Below are 16,712 nucleotides of genomic sequence, written 5' to 3'. Positions count from 1 at the left end.
GTCTCTGCAGGCACTTTAGTCTGCTGAGCTATCTAGCCAGCGCCCTTGTTGTTGGTTATCTGCGTTTTTAAGACAGGGTCTCACTATGCAGTTCAACCTGGCCCTGAGCTCACTCTGTAGCCCAGGATGGTTTCGAACTTGCAATGATCTTCCTGCTTCAACCTCCCCAGTGCTGGCGTCACAGGAGTGCACCACCACGCTTGGCATGTCTGAGTTTTAATACATTGTGCAGGAGCACGTTAGAAAAGATACTTTGTGAGCCCAACCACATATGACGTTTATGTCTGCCATCATCCAGGGTGCAACTGTTTGGCGGTGCTGAATTCAGCTGCCCCACGGGAGGGACCATCAGCTCCTGGGGCCACTCAGATAAGGGCGGTAAATCGCATGTTCACTCTTGGCCTCCAAACCTGCAGCCTCACTTTCAGTCCAGGCTGGGCAGGCAGAGAACCCTCGGCTGCCACTCCCGGCTGCTGCAGCTGTCGCCCGGCTCCTTGCGCGCCTCCCAGGACAAGGCTCAGGTGCAGCCGGCTATCTGCACACACCTGGCCGCCCGGCGTCTCTTTCCCCACGTGACCAGCGGGACGCACGCACTTTCCCAGCTGACGTCCCGCCTTCCCGGGACTCTGTTTCCCCACTCGGGGTGTTCCTGTGGGCCCAGCGACAAGCACCCTTGTCCTGCTCTCCGCCCTGCTGGGTGGCTTCGCCTGGGGAGCCGGGGTGGCTCGCTGGAGGACAGCCTGGGCGAGGCGGTGCTCGGGGAATCTTGGGGAGCTCACAGTCTGTATTAGTTACTCTTCCCTCAAAATGAGGGGAGGAAAGGTCTATTTAGCTCACAGTTACTGCAGGTTGCAAGACGCTGGAGGAGCGGCTGGGGGCTGCGGCGTCCAGGACGACCCTCCCGCATCTCTGAGAAAGCACAGGCTGCCAGTGTAACGGTTCGCGCCTCGGGCCCCGCCCTCAGGCCCCTCATTGCTCTTCCAGCCGCCTCTGCCCCGTAATGTACACGAGGCTTTAGAGGGAGAACTAGACACCAACCATAACACTGTCCATCCCGGTCCCCTCGCCAACCCTGCGCACTCCCCGGGGCTGCCGTGTGGGAGGGGCCGGCTGCGGCGGCGGAACCTCGGTGCCGGGTGCGCGCGTTTCCTGCCGGCGCCTTTTCCCAGGGACGCCACCGCCCCCTCCGCCCCCCTCCCCGTACCCGCCGGTCCGCTACCCCGGCGCCGCCGGCCCGGTGCTGCCCGCAAGCTCCCCGGACCCGAGAGGCCGCTGCACCGGGTACGGGGGCCGGGAGGAGGGAGGAGCCTGGGCCGGGGACCGTGAGCGGCCGGCGGGCGGGGGTGGCGGGCGCAGGGCGGAGGGCAGAGGCTGCGCCGTGGGGCCCGGAGGGATGGGGACCGAGGAGAGGAGGGACGCCAGGGTGTCCGAGGAAGGGCACAGGGCCAAGGGGAGGCGGCTGGGGTCCCGCCGCGGCCCCGGGAGAGGCGGCACCGGAGGGCAGCGAGGTGTCAGTGTCGCTGCACGGGCCGCGCACAGGCGGACCCGGGGAATGAAGCGGTGGCAAGATGGGGAGTAGAAAGCGGGCAGCGAGGTGCCCTCGGGGTGGCTGGTGCATGATGGGGATGATGTGGGGCGAGGATGGGTGGCACAGCGTGGAGTCCTGGGCGAAAGCGGGGAACTGGGTTAGTGGGGCTCCGGAGAGCGGAGGGGACAGGGGCGGCGGGACCTAGCCGGGGAGGCCTGGGACACCTGGAAGGGTGCCGGCGGCGGAGGGCGGGACGCAGCCCCGGCAGGGCACGGCCGCACGAGCGGGCAGGGCGGCCGGGGTCGGGCAGCCCCGAGGCTGGGGAAACCACGAGCAGGGGCGTGGGAGGGGACCTCGCATCCCGAGCTGCTGGATGGCGGCGGGGAGGTCGGGCCTGAGCTCAGTGTCTCCTGGCAGGGAACCGGTCGCCTCCTGGGGAGGAAAAGGCGCCCCTAACCTCTCTCCCCCGCCGCTCCCAGCTCCACTCCAGATGCTGCTGCTGCCGCCGCGGCCGCCCCACCCCCGGGCCTCCTCCCCCGAGGCCATGGACCCACCGTCCCCCAAGGCTCCCCCTTTCCCCAAGGCGGAGGGCGCCGCCTCCACGCCCTCCTCGGCGGCCGGGCCCCGGCCCCCGCGGCTGGGCCGCCACCTGCTCATCGACGCCAACGGGGTCCCCTACACTTACACGGTGCCGCTGGAGGAGGAGCCCCGCGGCCCCCAGCAGCGCGAAGCGCCCCCGGGGGAGCCCGGCCCGCGCAAGGGCTACAGCTGCCCGGAGTGCGCCCGGGTCTTCGCCAGCCCGCTGCGGCTGCAGAGCCACCGCGTGTCGCACTCGGACCTCAAGCCCTTTACGTGCGGCGCCTGCGGCAAGGCCTTCAAGCGCTCCAGCCACCTGTCGCGGCACCGCGCCACGCACCGCGCCCGCGCCGGCCCGCCGCACACGTGCCCGCTGTGCCCGCGCCGCTTCCAGGACGCGGCCGAGCTGGCGCAGCACGTGCGCCTGCACTGAGCCGCCCCGGCTCCCCTCCGCCCGCGGGAGCAGTCCTGCCTCCCGCCGCTCCCGGCTAGCTGTGTGATGTAGACCAAAGCGGTCGCCCTCCCTGCGCCCGGGAGCGGCGGGAGCTGCGCTCGGCCCGCTGTGCTGCGCGAGCCTGGCCGGGGCCGACGCCTCTCCTCTCCGAGGTCTGGCTTGCTGCTCCCCGGAGTGGCGAGCTGTTGTCTTCTTCGAGGAAGGCACGCCAAAAGGGCGCCCGCACAGTCTGGTTTGCGTCTACACCCCCTTCCGCCCACGACCCCCCATTCCTCGCTCAATAAACATTCCGCACTCCGTCTCAGGCTGGCTCTCGTGTGTTGCGTGCCGCGCTAAGCCCAGCAGAGGCCGGACCGCGAGCACCTGGGAACCTTCCGCTCGCGGTGTGCGTGTTTCCAGCCGGAGTCGCTCGTCGGCGCCCCGCGCGCTCCGCCCCCGCCGTCCGGCCCGGCCGCTCTTCGTTTCCCGGGTCTTCGCGCCCCTCGCCCGGCGTCGCCGGCCCCCGGGGACACCGGGTGGGCCCGGGCTTCCGCTGCTCGCAACTGCCAGAGCAGCCCGGGGCCATCCGGAGACGCCCGGAGCCTAGAGCCGCTGCACCGGGTACAGGGCGGGGCGCGCGGGCACCGAGAGGGCGGCAGGGGTGGGGTCGCACGCAGCAGCCGTGCGGCTGGGCGCGGGGCGGGGCGGGCCGGGGACGGCCGAGGATGGCCGGAGGGGAGGGGGAAGGTCCGCTGAGGACCGTGGGTGCGGGGCCCCAGCACACCCGAGAGAACTGGAGGTAGCAGGGCTGGCGTGGGGGCGTGCCGAGGGCCGGGCAGGACATCGAGACCAGAGGACGGAGTCCCGGGCTGTGCAGCCGTCTCCAGAGCGACCCCTGCTCCTCTGCACCCCCAGGCCCCAGCCACCCTCCGGATGCCGGCGCTGCCGCCCGCCTGCCCCCAGCCTCTGGCCCTTCCCTCAGTCGAGGCCATGGAGGCCCCGCTGCCTCGGACGGGCAGGTGCCCGGAACCTGGACCTTCCTCCTCTGCTTCACCTCCCCAGACTTCAACCTCTCCGAGGCCCAGCCACTACCTTCTCATTGACACTCAGGGTGTCCCCTACACTGTGCTGGTGGACGAGGAGTCGCAGAGGGAGCCCGGGCTCGAGGGGCCTTCGGCCCAGAAAAAGTGCTACAGTTGCCCCGTGTGCTCCAGGGTGTTCGAGTACATGTCCTACCTTCAGAGACACAGCATCACTCACTCGGAGGTCAAGCCCTTCGAGTGCGACACGTGCGGGAAGGCGTTCAAGCGGGCCAGCCACCTGGCGCGGCACCACTCCATCCACAGGCTGGGCAGCGGGCGGCCCCACGCCTGCCCGCTGTGCCCGCGCCGCTTCCGGGACGCGGGAGAGCTGGCTCAGCACAGCCGCGCCCACTCGGGGGAGCGCCCCTTCCAGTGTCCGCACTGCCCGCGCCGCTTTATGGAGCAGAACACGCTGCAGAAGCACACGCGGTGGAAGCACCCTTGAGTGGGATCCCCTGAAGGCCCCAGACCCCGCTGAATTGTAGGCAGCTTTCAGGCCCTGACACACACCCACACACACCCACACACACCCCTCCTACTGAGTTGAGCTTAGCCAGGAGGAGGAGCTGTGAGCTTTGGCCGAGTTCTCACACAGAACGGAGTCCTCTAGCCTAGAAGACTTGGGACATTCCTGGTGCAGTGCTGACCCAAGTGCAGATGGTGTGGGCAAACTCCTGCCTCACCCAGTGGCTGGGCACCCTCAGGAACCCTTGTCACGCACGCGGCCCGACGCAGGGCCTGCATCCGTGGTACCACAGGTACACTGCCTTAGTGGCGTGGAGCACGCTGGAGACAGTGTGATGGACGTCAGTGCAAACACAAAGAGCTCAGCTGGCCTGCTGGGAAGTGGCAAAAGGCCCATCCTGAAGACTGCGTCACCCCAGAAGTGTCTTAAAACTTTTTTAAAAACAGGCTACTGTGACATACGTGTTTTTATGACAGCTGGTATACAGATAGAGCACGGCAAACTTAACAGTACCTGCAAGTCACTCCGATATTTCGACCATAAGTTTTTAAAATGTAGAGCCCATCCTAACATTAAACTCTCTGCCCATGAGCCTATAGTTTGAAAAACACTGATCTAGGGCAGGTGGCTCCCTCTGGACTTTCTGACCCAGGCTGAAACTTCTCTGCAAAGCAAAGTGGGAGGGGAGCAGGCCACAGCTTCCTTGGCGAGGATGGGGGGCTCAGACTCCCCCTGTGCTCTCCAAGACTAGCGGCAGGTGAACGCAAAGGAGGCAGGTGGAACTGAGCCTCAAGCCTAATAAACATCGCCTTTTTGATGCCTTTTCATTGTTCCTTTTATGACAGGGCTTTTCCCCACCTCCGACCTCTTTTTGGGCGAGGAGCTGGTCTTCTGCTCCCACTCCGCAGAACAGAGAGAAGGCGCGTGTCGGGGCGGGCAGGGTGCTGACCCCAGGCGCCGCGCCGTTCCTTTACTGCACCCGCACAAGGAGCTCGCGCGGCATGGCGTTGTGCTTTCTCCAGTTACGGCTCAGCTCCGCCGGCCGGGGAGTAGCAGAGCAGCTGCGGGACTCCAGCCCGGTTCCACCGTCAAGTCTAGAGTTATAATCACTGGAGGGGGTGGTGATAGCTCCTGGACCCTATCCTTGTAGGTCTGGCCGAGGGTACTCAGATCTTTGGGGAAGGGGTCTCTAAAAGGTCAGTCTTTTTGGCTTCAACTTCCCCAACAGCCTAACCACTATCCGGGGTATCCCCGGCGCGGCCCCAGCTCTGCAGGATGGGAATTTCGCGACGCTCCCTGCCTGCGCTCCAGGGAGGGCGGCGGCGGCTGGGTGTGCTGCAAGGGGCCTTCGCGCAAGTGCGAGCTCCAGTCCTGGCGTCCACGGCCAGCTTCACCCGGGCGTGGGGATTCTGGAGGACGCGCGGCGCGGGCAGCACAGCACAACCTCGGGTCCTCTCCCGTGCTCTGCGGCTCGCCCCCGCACCACCCTACCGCCCGCTCTCGGGTGGGCGCGCACTCCTCTCCGTTCCCCGTGACAGTTTGCAGACGCTCCCCAGCGCCAGGCATGATGGACGCCTCCGCCGTGGATCCCCGGGCTGGATTCCGCGCGCGGGTGGGTGAGCGCGGGGAACCCTAGTCCTTCGGACCCGGGAACCGAGGGTGGGGGATGGTGGCCGTGTGCGCACCCCTGATGGCACCCCTTTGCAGGACAGTCCCATCCCACGGGACAAAGGGCGGGGGCGGAGGGGGCGCATCTCCACGCGCGAGCGTCTCTGCACCACGCATGCGCCCCAGCCCAAGCGGCCCGCTGCGGGGAGGGCCCGTCTCGCCCACGCGCGCGGGGGAGGGGCGCCCGGGAGAGGGCGCAGTGCGCATGGGCCGGACCCGGGTCCTCCGCTGGGAAGTTGGGGCACGTTCCCGCTGTGCGCACGGCCGCGATGAGGTCCATTCTACTCACGCTGGAGGTCCCCGCGGTGTCGACCCCAAGGGGAGTCCGAGTCCCCCGCGAACTTCTCCCTAGCACTGAGGTGTCAGCGCACCCAGCTTCCTTATTCCATAGACCCCCAGTTTGAAAGCCGAGTCCTGACCGGCCTCGAGCTCCTTCTCCCTCCCGAGCAGTGGGGGTTCCCCCTGCCCCAGGACTGACTCCGACCGTGGCCCCCGTTTCTGCCCGGTACCCCCCCGAGGCCGCCCAGGTCTTCTGCAGGAAGCCGGCCATGAGCGACAGAGGCAGCCGTCGGCGCACAAGTGAGCAGCCAGCTCCCCCTTTCCCTGCCCCGGGCCGCGTGGTTGGGGGCGGGTAAGGGCCCTCTCCCCTCCTCGTGACCCACGGGTCTCTCCTCTCTAGTGAAGAAGGACGATGAGGCCTTCGAGATCTCCATCCCCTTCGAGGAGGCACCCCACCTAGACTCACAGATCTTTTACAGTCTAAGCCCTTCACGAGGAGGCTTCGAGGGTGAGCCAGAGGGCTAAGGAGGGACCAGGGCCAGCGCGATGCCCTCACGATGTGGTGTGACCTAGTCCCCTTCCATACTCTATAGAAACCCCTGAGGCCGCGTCCCCCACACTGGCCCTGATGAACCGGGTGAAGGCCCAGCTGCATATGGCCCTGGAGCGGAACTCCTGGCTACAGAAGCGCATCGAGGACCTGGAGGAAGAGAGGGACTTCCTGCGGTGTCAGCTGGATAAGTTTATTTCCTCGGCCCGGATGGATGCAGGTGCGGGGCACTGCCACCGTCCTCTCAGTCCCTGGGCACCTTGGTGCCAGAAGTGAAACCCTGTTGGGTGGCTTTGTGGGACCTGGCATCTTGGCCTTCTCCCTAGACTTTCAGTTTGATGTCTACAATTGTTCCTCATTTCTGCATCTTCTGTAGGCACCCCTACCCCCGCCCGGCTCAGCCCGAGCCCACCTTGTTCTCCTTGCATGGGGCAACCATCCTGCCTTTGGCACCTCAGCACCCTTCTCTACATCGCATTGGGCTCTGCCAGTTCCAGGCATCCAGTCTGCTCACGCCTGATTGCTTAGGGCATCTGTCCGCCCTCCCACTGCAACCGCCCCGGGTTCATTCTTGCTTCTTTCACCTCAGAGTCCTTAAACCTCCTTCCAGTGGATTCAGCTTTTTCTCTGGGTGTGGATCTCGAGTGCCCCCCCCCCCCATTGCTGGAATTCAGGGCTCCCCTGCCTGCTTGTTCACCTCTCTGGACCAGTACTTGCTTCCTGGAGAGGGCTTCCCTCTGCCAAATCCTGAGGAACTCAGCCCCTTCTCACTGCATCCCACACACTCCATGCTGGGATCCCAAGGAGCTCCTGACAGTCATTCCCTCCATCTTGACAGGAACCTGTTTTTAGGTGGACCTGGACCTCCTGTCTCCCCATGGTGAGGGCCTCGTCCTCGGTGACTGCACTCCTCCTCCTGGATGGCCATGCACAGGGGCCTCTGGGCTTTCTTGGTGGGGACCCTGGTGCCCCCAGGTCTCCTGGAGAAGGCAGTCACTTTCTCTAACCTCCCAGGCTGAGCCTTGGTTTCTTTTAAGGGCCCATCTCTGGGTCTTCGGGCCATGTTTTCTGGAAGTCCCTCTGGGTTGGGGCAAAGTTTCCTGTACAGAATACCACAGTCATTCTCCGAAGGTCTCTGAACAAGGTGTCAAGTCTGCCAAGAAGCTCCCAACCCCAGCTGGCTCTCCTTTCTTTGGAAGGGCTAGGGTGTGGATGGCCCTTCCTGTCCAATATCCCCTTGGGGGTTCAGCCACCCAGGATCTGCTTTCCCTTGGGATCAGGGATGTGACGTTTGGTGTCACAGTTCACCTGTGTCTTTCCCCAGAGGACCACTGCCGAATGAAGTCTGGGCCCAGGCGGGTGGAGGGGGACAGCCGGGCTGGGGCTGGGGGCGAAGCCTCAGACCCCGAGTCGGCTGCCTCCTCACTCAGTGGAGCATCTGAAGGTAGTGCCAGTGACAGGAAGCGGCAGAAGCAGAAGGGAAGTGCCAGTCGGAAGCGCTTCGGGAAGCCCAAGGCCCGGGAGAGGCAGCGGGGTGAGCAGAGTGCATGGGTCTGATGTCAGCATCAGGGGGCTGCGGTGCAGTTTCTGCAGAAGCCCCGCCCTCGCAACTTAAAAAGAGCAGATGTGGGCCATCATCGAGCCTCAGCGTGTGGTCTGCCCTCACCAGCAGGGTGACCTCCTCACCTCTGTGAGCCGTTTCCTCATCAGAAAGAGGCGGCTCCTGGGCCCACCTCAGGAGGCAGCATCCACGCAGCGCTGGGGCAGGGTCCTGGTTGGGGCGCAGTCTGGAGCACCCGGTTCCCTAATGCAGCCTTTCATTTCCTATGTCCCTGCCTCCTTAATAACTGGTCCAACTTCTGAATCTTCTCTCTGCTCCTTTTGCCTGTTTTCCATTTTGGTCTCTTCTCCATTGCTTTTCTGACACCCCTGCCTGCTTCACTGACTGTCCTTTCCTGCATGTGTCCCTCTCCTCGCCTATCTGCCTTCCTGTTTCTATTCTGCTTCTCCTGTCTCTTGGTGCCCGCGCGTGCTGTGACTGCTTGTTCCCTTGGCCCTGCAGTGAAGGACGCTGATGGGGTCCTTTGTCGATACAAGAAGATTCTGGGCACCTTTCAGAAGCTGAAGAGCATGTCACGGGCTTTCGAGTACCACCGCGTGGACCGAAACACGGTGGCGCTGACCACGCCTATCGCAGAGCTGCTCATTGTGGCACCAGAGAAGCTGGCGGAGGTGGGCGAGTTCGACCCCTCCAAGGAGCGCCTGCTCGAGTACTCGCGTCGCTGCTTCCTGGCGCTGGACGACGAGACGCTCAAGAAAGTGCAGGCGCTCAAGAAAAGCAAGCTGCTGTTGCCCATCACCTACCGCTTCAAGCGGTGATGCCGCTCTGCTGCCCCCTGCGGACCCTCTGCTCCCTGGCCCTGGTGCAGGCGCACCTCCCTGCACCAGGCCTGTCCCTCGCCTGTTGGGGCTGTCACCTGTTTTACCCGACTTCGCAGGGGCTGGCCTCATTCCATGTGAGGCAGATAATTATTCAGAGCATTTAAATTAAAGAAACATGAAAATTTGGAATACACTGGGTCCCGGATCGTCAGCGGAAGGGGCGGCCGTCGCTACGGAGACGGGGGGTGGGGGGGCGGACTGGCGAGCTGGGAGGTTGGGAGCACAGGGTGTAATTAGCCCCAGGAGGTAGAGGCGGAGGGGGAGTAGCAGCCGTTCCGCCCCGGAGGTGCTGTCACTACCCGCAGGGCTACCTGGGCTAGAGGTGCCACATCAGAAGGCACCATCGAGGACCTGTAGTGGAGACAGACACCTGGGGAGCAGGCGGCTCGTGGACACGCCAGGCAGCCAGCCGGCGGGGGTGGCAGGCGGAACACAAGGTCGACCTTATCGCGGAAGTAGCATTACTACGCTGCAGCGCCCGCGCCACGGGACGGGCGCGACTACGCTCGCACGGTCGCAGGGGCAACCAGGAGAGGTTGCCGCCTTAACAGTCCACAATTTAGCAACTCAGCTCAGGGCGTGGAAAATCTCGCGCATGACTACTGCGCACTTTAGAGCCCTTTCCCCTCTCCCAGCAGCGGGAAAACAGGCCTTTACGCAGGCGCAGAAGGCCCTCTCGTTGCCTCCTTTCCAACGCGCGCAGGCGCAAAGAGCCGTCCTTGCAACCTCCGCAGCAGCCGCGCGCACCTTCACCGGCCGGCTGCATTTTTCTTGCGTACCGTCACAGGTCTCCCCGACTTCGGCCTTTTTTTTTTTTTCATTTCTGCTCTCTTCACCCATTGAGACAGATGCGGAAATCCAGGACTCCGTCCCCTATTCTGTATTCCTTCCCCTGACCCACCTCACCTCGGTCTCCCCGCCTATTTGGTTCTCAAAGCCGGAAGGAGCCGAACTACACACGGAAAAAGCCGAAATTGTACCACCTGAGCGAGGGTTTCCCGAAGCAGTGGCGGAAGGAGCCGAAGTTTCCCGGAAGGGGTGGAGTGAACGAGTGAAACCTCCGGAAAGACCCGAAGCTTGGGATCGAGCTTAGTCTCTAGAGGGACCCGAGGTCCGGCGCCGGAAACCTTCGGAAAGTGCTGAAGTGCTGGACGGATAGAATAGTTGAAGTGACCAACTGGTTGGACAGAGACGGCGGAGAGGAGACGAGCGAATCTTTGGACAACGCTAAAGACTAGGATAGTTTGAATTTTGAATTGTAACCCTTAGAAGGAGCTGGACGCAGAGGAACGCGAGGGCTCACGGAAACCTCCGAACGTTGAGTCGCTAATCTCCGAAAAGTTACCGAAACCTAGGAAGCCGGAGAAACCCTCTCTTCGGGTGTTTTCGGAAGGAGCCGAAGCCGTCGCCTGCCCACGCCGGTCGACCGTCCGGAAATAGCCGACACGCTTCGGAGCCAGGCTTGGGGGCGAGGGGCTGCTAGCTGGGGGACGGGCTGGCCGAGGGGGCGGAGCCGGGCGCGGGGCGGGCCGCTTGGGGCCTTGATTAGGTAGGCGACGCTGCGCCGGCGGCGGCCGGAAGTAGCCGAAGCCAGCGGCGGAAGTAGCCGAAGCGGCCAGAGCGGGCGGGCGGCAAGGCGAGGCGAGAGCTGCTCAGGCCCTACACGGCCCCTCCAGCATGTCGGACTTCGATGAGTTCGAGCGGCAGCTCAACGAGAACAAACAAGGTAAGGGCGGCGGGGTGGCAGGGTGGCGGCGGGTGGCCTCTTGCTTCGCTCTCTGGCCCCCGCCATCTTCCCCTGGCGTCCCTCTCCTCAGGGCCGCTCCGGGCCCCCCCCACCCCGCGGCGCGCGCCTCGTTCACGTGACAGCCGCCTTCCGCCCCGCGCGGCTAGGGCTGGGGAGGCGGGCGCGGCCCGGGCGCATGCGCGCGGCGGCGGCCCGCGCCCACGTGGACGCGGCGTAGGCGGTGCGGAGGACTCGACGCGGGTACCTGGATGCCGTCCTTTCCATCTTGGGGGAAAGAGTACAGGTTCGCGGCTCGGCATTTTTTCGCCCGCTGCTTGGGCTCTTCCGCTTCCGGTCGGGCGTACGGCCCTGTCTCCACGCCCCCTTTGTTTCCAAGATGGCGGTGGGGACGGCCGCTGCCACCTTCACGTGGACGAGGCGCCCCGCGCGCTCCGTGTGCTCCTCGGGCCTCAGGGACTCCCTGCTTAGGGCCGCCCGTCCCTCTTGGAAGGAGAGAGGAGACCACTGTGTCTGTCCCCTCACGCGCCCGTGTATGTGCGCCAGAATGGCTATGCGGTGTCTGTAGCCGATATTCCAGCGCGAGTCAGGCTCAGCTCCTGCTCGGTCCCAGACTCAGGGCACCTGGATTCAAGCCCCACATGCGCCCTACACGCTAGAGCCGGGTGGCGGGCGGGTGCCAGGCCCAGAGAAAGTGAGGGTATCCTCGTCACAAGACAATTTAGGTTTCTCTGGTTTATTAGCATTTCGTTTTGCAAATGAATAAAAGCTTAGGAAAAGAGCTTTGAATTTCTTGGCGCATGAGGCCTCGTAAGCCCGTATTAATTGGCTGTGGTGTGGGGGCGCTGGGACTTGGGTTTGAGTATACTTGTGTTTAGGTGAACAGCTGAGGTGTCAGGTAGTAGTGCTACTTAGGTATTTTCTTGGGGTTTCGACCTCCACTGTATTGCCGCGAGGCTTTTGAGAAGTTGCAGTTCACGTGTGTCAAGTGATTTGCTAAACTGTGATTTTGTTAAGTGGATCTTTTAGTAATCTCGGAGAACGGGAACACTTTTGAGAAGAAAACTGAGGTTTGCTACGTTTAAAGATTTTACTCCATCTCTTAGTGAGACAGCTGAGATTAGGTAAGGAAGAAAGCGTGTGGCTTTGCTTCCGTTAAGGTCCTAATGAGTGAAACTTGTTACTGTAATCGCGCATATTTAGGAAGGTAGTAGAAAATTAGGTCTTTGAAACACTCCCTTAGGCATGGCATGAGAATGGGCAGGGAAAGTTGCTTTCCAAGTGTAGTTTAGCCAGCTCCTCAGGATATCTGGGTGGGACAGACCTGACCCTAGTTTAAGAACAAAAAGTGTTAGAGGTTAAGTTGCACGGTTTTGTGCAGCTTACCTGCCATGTGGAGCTGCTGTAAGTGATCCCGAAGCTGTTGAAAGTATGTTGTTCTGGTTCTCCTAGGCTGCTGCTTGGCACATCTAGCTCATCTGGCTCGGTGCAGCTGCTCCCACCGCAGTAGTCTGAGCACAGGAAGCTCCCTTTGTGTTTTTTGCAGTGCTATAAGGGAAGACTGAGTGCCTCCTAGCCAGCCTTTTGGCACCTGTTTCATTCAGCTTCATGCTCTTCAGCTTTGGTCCAGGCACCTGGTGAGGGGCGCTGCTGCTTTCTGTGGCAGTGAGCCTGCCAGAGCCCAAAGGCTCAGGGAATTCCTAGTCTGCTTACAGTGGCAACACAGACCCCCGCCCCCACTTCCTTGCAAGGTGCACTCCCCAGAAGCCCACACTGTGGCTGGTTTCTGATTCCCCTCGATTTCTCTCTTGACCCGGGTCTTTGTTTGATCTCTGAGGATTAAAAATCCTATTGGCAGAGGATGGGGTGTTCTGCCTGTCTCCTCCAGGAGTTTGACTGGCAACCGTATTACAGTCTCAATTCAGTCTGGTGCTGCCACTGTATACGAATCTCCAGTGGTGTTTGTCCAAAGCGGGGATGAAGTTTAAGTGCAAATAAAACTAGTGTAAGTTTGGGTTGTATGAAGAATTTTAGTGTTCGATTTTCTTGAGTTTTAGTGGCTCAAGTTGAGGTGGGTTTACAAAAAGTTAATTCTGTCGTGGTGTATGTAGGACAAATCATTGTGGTGAAGCTGAAGTCTCCTTTGTCATTCTTTTGTGGCTTTTCCTCCAATCTCCAGGGATGGAGATTTTGAACTGCAGAGCCTGTGCCTGATGGATAGTGAGAATTCAGGTGGGCTTTGAGCCAAGGAAGTGTGTGTCGTAGTGCTGCCACTTGGCTGCCACTGTGCAGAGGGTCGTGTAGAGGGTCCTGAAGAGAACCAGGATCTGTGGGGCTGGAGGTGTCTGGGTAGGCTGCCAAGGCTGTGCTATTGGACACCTGCCTCTTGAGCTGAGGCCGCCACACCTAGTGGGCCCTGGTGGCACACAGGTTCCTGCTCTCCCAGACTTGCCTATGGCGTGAGGGAGTGGGCCTGAGGGTTGTGTGGTGTGGGATTCCAGTGGAGGGGAGACTGAGGCAGTCTGTTCCCTAGAGGGAAACGTTCCAAACCCTGGAGTACCTCTGCATCATTGACCTGGCCAGGAAGGGATGACATTGTTTCCCACATCCTGGGTTACCAGAGCCTGCCTGGCCCGCCCCCAGGCCTGATGTTGGGTGGAGGGTGCTGGTTGGTTGCAGAGGTCTTTCCTGAGGGGTCGCTGAATCCCTCCAGGGGAACATCTTTGGGTCTCTTGATTCCTCAGCGTCTAGCCCTGCCCCTCTCAGGGACAACCCTGGGGTCAGACCCTCAGCCCTCAAGGGGGACCAGGAGGTAGCCTCCTCCGTCTTTGGCTCCTCAGCTGTTGAGCATCCTCAGGTATATTGTACCATCAGGGCATTTCCGGGCCCAGTCTTCTTGTCCCCTTGAATCGCCAAGGACTCCTGTGTGCTGCCAGGAGGCTGTGGGCTTACTTTCCTGCTGTACTGCATCCTGTTCCTCTGGGGTTGGTCTCCCTGGGTGCCCAGGGTGGGCTGGGCTCTTGTTGGCCTCTGCTCATGTATCCTGCCTCCTTTTCCACTTGTGCCCAGAGCGGGACAAAGAGAACCGGCATCGGAAGCGCAGTCACAGCCGCTCTCGGAGCCGGGACCGCAAGCGCCGGAGCAGGAGCCGAGACCGGCGCAATCGGGACCAGCGCAGCGCCTCCAGGGACAGGAGGCGACGCAGGTAGGAAACTGGGCAACCTATCCTGGTCAGCCTGGGAGTAGGGAGTTTGCTTGCTGGACCCCTGGAGCTCCTCTGGTGACTGAATGGGAGTGGGCAGAAATCTGTGCTGTGTCCAGGTCCTTGCCTTCCCTCTGCAGCTCCTCACACTCTGTGGTGGTCCCATTGAGTCTTCAAGAGGGAGTTGTGGTAGTGGTCTGCTGGGGCAGTTGTCCTCTAGCTGGAGATGGGAGCAGGTTCTGCCCTTTCCCCATAGGGCTGTCCTCTGGCCCTGACACTGGGGCCTGGTTCTTGGCCTTGTGCTTTACGTGGCTTTCTCTGGGTTTGTCCGTGGAGAGCTGGTCTGTGTCCCAAAAGGCGCCTGTCACGTATCTCATTCTGGGATGTCAGTTTTGTTCCCCAGCAGCATCTGTGCTGTCTTTCTCTGTTATTTGTTCTCGTAGGTGAGGAGCGTAGGGTGTTTTGTAACCTGTCTCAGTTTCTTGGTGGAGGGTTTGTCTGCTGCTGCTGCTTTTCTTCTCTGTTCTGGGGCTGGTAGGGGTTTGGGTGGGTGGAACAGCAAGGCTGAGTGGGGCTTCTTGTTCTTGGCCCTGCCCCAGCCGTGGGGCTCAGGGCCCTTGTGGGGTGTGGTATGGGGAGGCCAAGGGTCCCCAGTCACCCCTCCCCATACCTTTCCCTCCCACCCCCAGCAAACCTTTGACCAGAGGCGCTAAAGAGGAGCACGGTGGATTGATGTGAGCTGCTCTTCCTGCCCTTCTGTCCACTTCCACTCCCTTCCCCTCCCTCACGTCCTGTGCACCCTGCCTGGCCCCATCTCCCCTGTCCTAAGCACTGGCGAAGGGTCCCTTGCCTGGCCCTGCCTGTTCTATCCCTGCTGAGAGAGGGATGCTTCCTGGGTGGGGGTGGAGGAGCCTGGGAGGGGTTCTTAGGAGGATGCCTGCACCCGCAGTGGGTCAGACTGAGGGGCCCTGCTCGCTGTCCCTCCCTCTCCCAGCCGCTCCCCCCGCCATGAGAAGAAGAAGAAGGTGCGTAAATACTGGGACGTGCCGCCACCTGGCTTCGAGCACATCACCCCGATGCAGTACAAGGCCATGCAAGGTGGGCCCTGCCCTGCTGCTTCTGGGTGGGGGTCGAAGTGTAGGTGGGACTCACTGTGGAGGATTCCTGGGTGGTGCTTGGTGCTGGGGCCCAGTGGAGTGGGGCCTGCTAAGGGCCTGCCAGAGCTCTGCAGAGGGAGTGGCCTTCCTGAGGAGAGGTGGGGGGTCTTGGAATTTGGATTAAGAATCATGTTTTCTGCTGTCCTCCAGCTGCCGGCCAGATTCCAGCCACTGCCCTTCTTCCCACCATGACCCCTGACGGCCTGGCTGTGACCCCAACGCCGGTGCCCGTGGTTGGGAGCCAGATGACCAGACAGGCCCGGCGCCTCTATGTGGGCAACATCCCTTTTGGCATCACTGAGGTACTGCCCTTCCCCTGCCCCACCCTCTCCCTGTCCCTCCCTCATTCCCCTCCCTTCCGTCCCCTCCCCACCTGCACGGGTCAGACTCTGCTCCTGCAAGACCCCCCGGCCCCCTCCCCGACGGACGATGGAGTTGAGCCAGCCAGGGGCCGGGCTGGGGGTGGCCCCTCCCTCCCTCCCTCTTCCCTCTCCGTCTACCTCCCCGCCTCCTCAGCAACCCGGGATCACATACACACTACCAACTCCATGTGGTACCTACATGTCGGAGAGAGAGGGAGACTCGACACACATGCGCGCGCATACACAGACGCACGCCCCGCAGCGCTTCCTGACACACTCTCCTCTTCTGCCGTCTGTCCCCATCCTCTCCCCCACATCCTCCCATGGTCGCTGTTCTTAATTTTTGATTGCCCTGACCTCCCCCTCCCCACCGCTCCTGCCCTCCCCGGCCCTTTCCCTACCCCTTCCCGTGGCACCCCTGAGAATCCCGAGATCAAAGAGTTGTTTCCATTTCTCTTTAAAGTGAAATATTGTGGGGCTGAGATCCCTCGTAGCAACAAAAAGTTTGCTACCATCGTCGAAGGCAAGTAAGGTCCATTCTGACTTTCTCAACCTGCACTTTGCTACATTTGATAAACCAGCCCCCGGACTCCAGGGCCAGATCCCTCCACATCACTCTTTTCTCCTCCCCTCCTGCCCTGCCCCTCCCGCCCCACACTCGCCTCCTTCTCCCTTTCCTCCTCCTCTTCCCTGTCTGCTTCCCTTTCTGTCTCTTTGTCATATTTTCTGGTCTGCTTTTGTATCACTTTTTTGTCTTGACTGCACTATGTGTTTGTATGTTCCTTGTCTCCTGTTCTGTGTTATTTCCCCCCTCCCACTTTCCCTGTTGTTTATTTTTTCCATCTTTTCTCAATTTTTCTGGTGGGCCCCTGTGGCTCCCTTTGTGCCTGTCTGCCGCCCTGTGGCTCCATATCCTGTGCTTGTCCTTTGTGATTGCTTCCTCCTGTCTCATTTCCCTCCCGCTTTGATTCCCACTATTGACCTCTCCGCCCCTCACCCATGCTCCACTGTCCCACCCTGCCCTGCCTGTCCCACTCCCCTCACCCCCAAACCCTCTGTGTCTCCCTCTCTCACCCTTCCCCTCCTCTCTCCACCTCCCTCCCCGCCCCCTGTCTCCTCTTCCTCTGCAGGAGGCCATGATGGATTTCTTCAACGCCCAGATGCGCCTGGGGGGGCTGACCCAGGCTCCTGGCAACCCGGTTTTGGCTGTGCAGATCAACCAG

At 61.9% G+C, this 16,712-nt stretch overlaps 4 protein-coding genes across 8 annotated transcripts in view; all 4 read left to right on the top strand.

The window, feature by feature from the left end:
- Window positions 1–1,191: 1,191 nt before the first annotated feature.
- Window positions 1,192–11,200, top strand: LOC101581664 (zinc finger protein 580). Its single transcript, XM_004647671.2, has 3 exons — window positions 1,192–1,281; window positions 2,008–2,548; window positions 11,185–11,200. Exon 2 carries the CDS (start codon window positions 2,019–2,021, stop codon window positions 2,535–2,537), a length of 519 nt encoding a protein of 172 aa, XP_004647728.1. The 5' UTR covers window positions 1,192–1,281; window positions 2,008–2,018; the 3' UTR covers window positions 2,538–2,548; window positions 11,185–11,200.
- On the top strand, window positions 2,942–4,902 carry Znf581 (zinc finger protein 581). Its single transcript, XM_023707972.1, has 2 exons — window positions 2,942–3,158; window positions 3,453–4,902. The coding sequence occupies exon 2, from the start codon at window positions 3,471–3,473 to the stop codon at window positions 4,062–4,064; it is 594 nt and encodes a 197-aa protein (XP_023563740.1). The 5' UTR covers window positions 2,942–3,158; window positions 3,453–3,470; the 3' UTR covers window positions 4,065–4,902.
- Window positions 5,064–9,976, top strand: Ccdc106 (coiled-coil domain containing 106). 5 transcript variants are annotated; one of them, XM_004647669.2, is made up of 6 exons: window positions 5,064–5,697; window positions 6,225–6,332; window positions 6,433–6,540; window positions 6,626–6,802; window positions 7,907–8,116; window positions 8,645–9,976. In XM_004647669.2, exons 1-6 carry the CDS (start codon window positions 5,361–5,363, stop codon window positions 8,959–8,961), a joined length of 1,257 nt encoding a protein of 418 aa, XP_004647726.2. In that variant the 5' UTR covers window positions 5,064–5,360; the 3' UTR covers window positions 8,962–9,976. The 5 variants fall into 5 exon arrangements, with proteins under 5 accessions (XP_004647726.2, XP_023563736.1, XP_023563737.1 ...); XM_023707968.1 differs by having other exon boundaries at window positions 5,065–5,697; window positions 6,204–6,332; XM_023707969.1 differs by having other exon boundaries at window positions 5,571–5,701; window positions 6,204–6,332.
- The window catches only part of U2af2 (U2 small nuclear RNA auxiliary factor 2), a 14,692-nt gene continuing 8,047 nt past the window's right edge, over window positions 10,068–16,712 (top strand). The window contains exons 1-6 of the mRNA XM_004647693.2: window positions 10,068–10,750; window positions 13,838–13,973; window positions 14,660–14,704; window positions 14,965–15,068; window positions 15,278–15,429; window positions 16,620–16,712. Coding sequence (XP_004647750.1) covers window positions 10,702–10,750; window positions 13,838–13,973; window positions 14,660–14,704; window positions 14,965–15,068; window positions 15,278–15,429; window positions 16,620–16,712 — 579 coding nt within the window. The 5' untranslated portion in view covers window positions 10,068–10,701. The remainder of the gene's footprint in view (window positions 10,751–13,837; window positions 13,974–14,659; window positions 14,705–14,964; window positions 15,069–15,277; window positions 15,430–16,619) is intronic.

This window comes from Octodon degus, unplaced genomic scaffold, assembly GCF_000260255.1.
Source record: "Octodon degus isolate 3935 unplaced genomic scaffold, OctDeg1.0 scaffold00320, whole genome shotgun sequence".
NCBI lineage: Eukaryota > Metazoa > Chordata > Mammalia > Rodentia > Octodontidae > Octodon > Octodon degus.
Note: the sequence above shows the minus strand (reverse complement) of the source record. Positions and strands in the feature narration are given on the sequence as shown.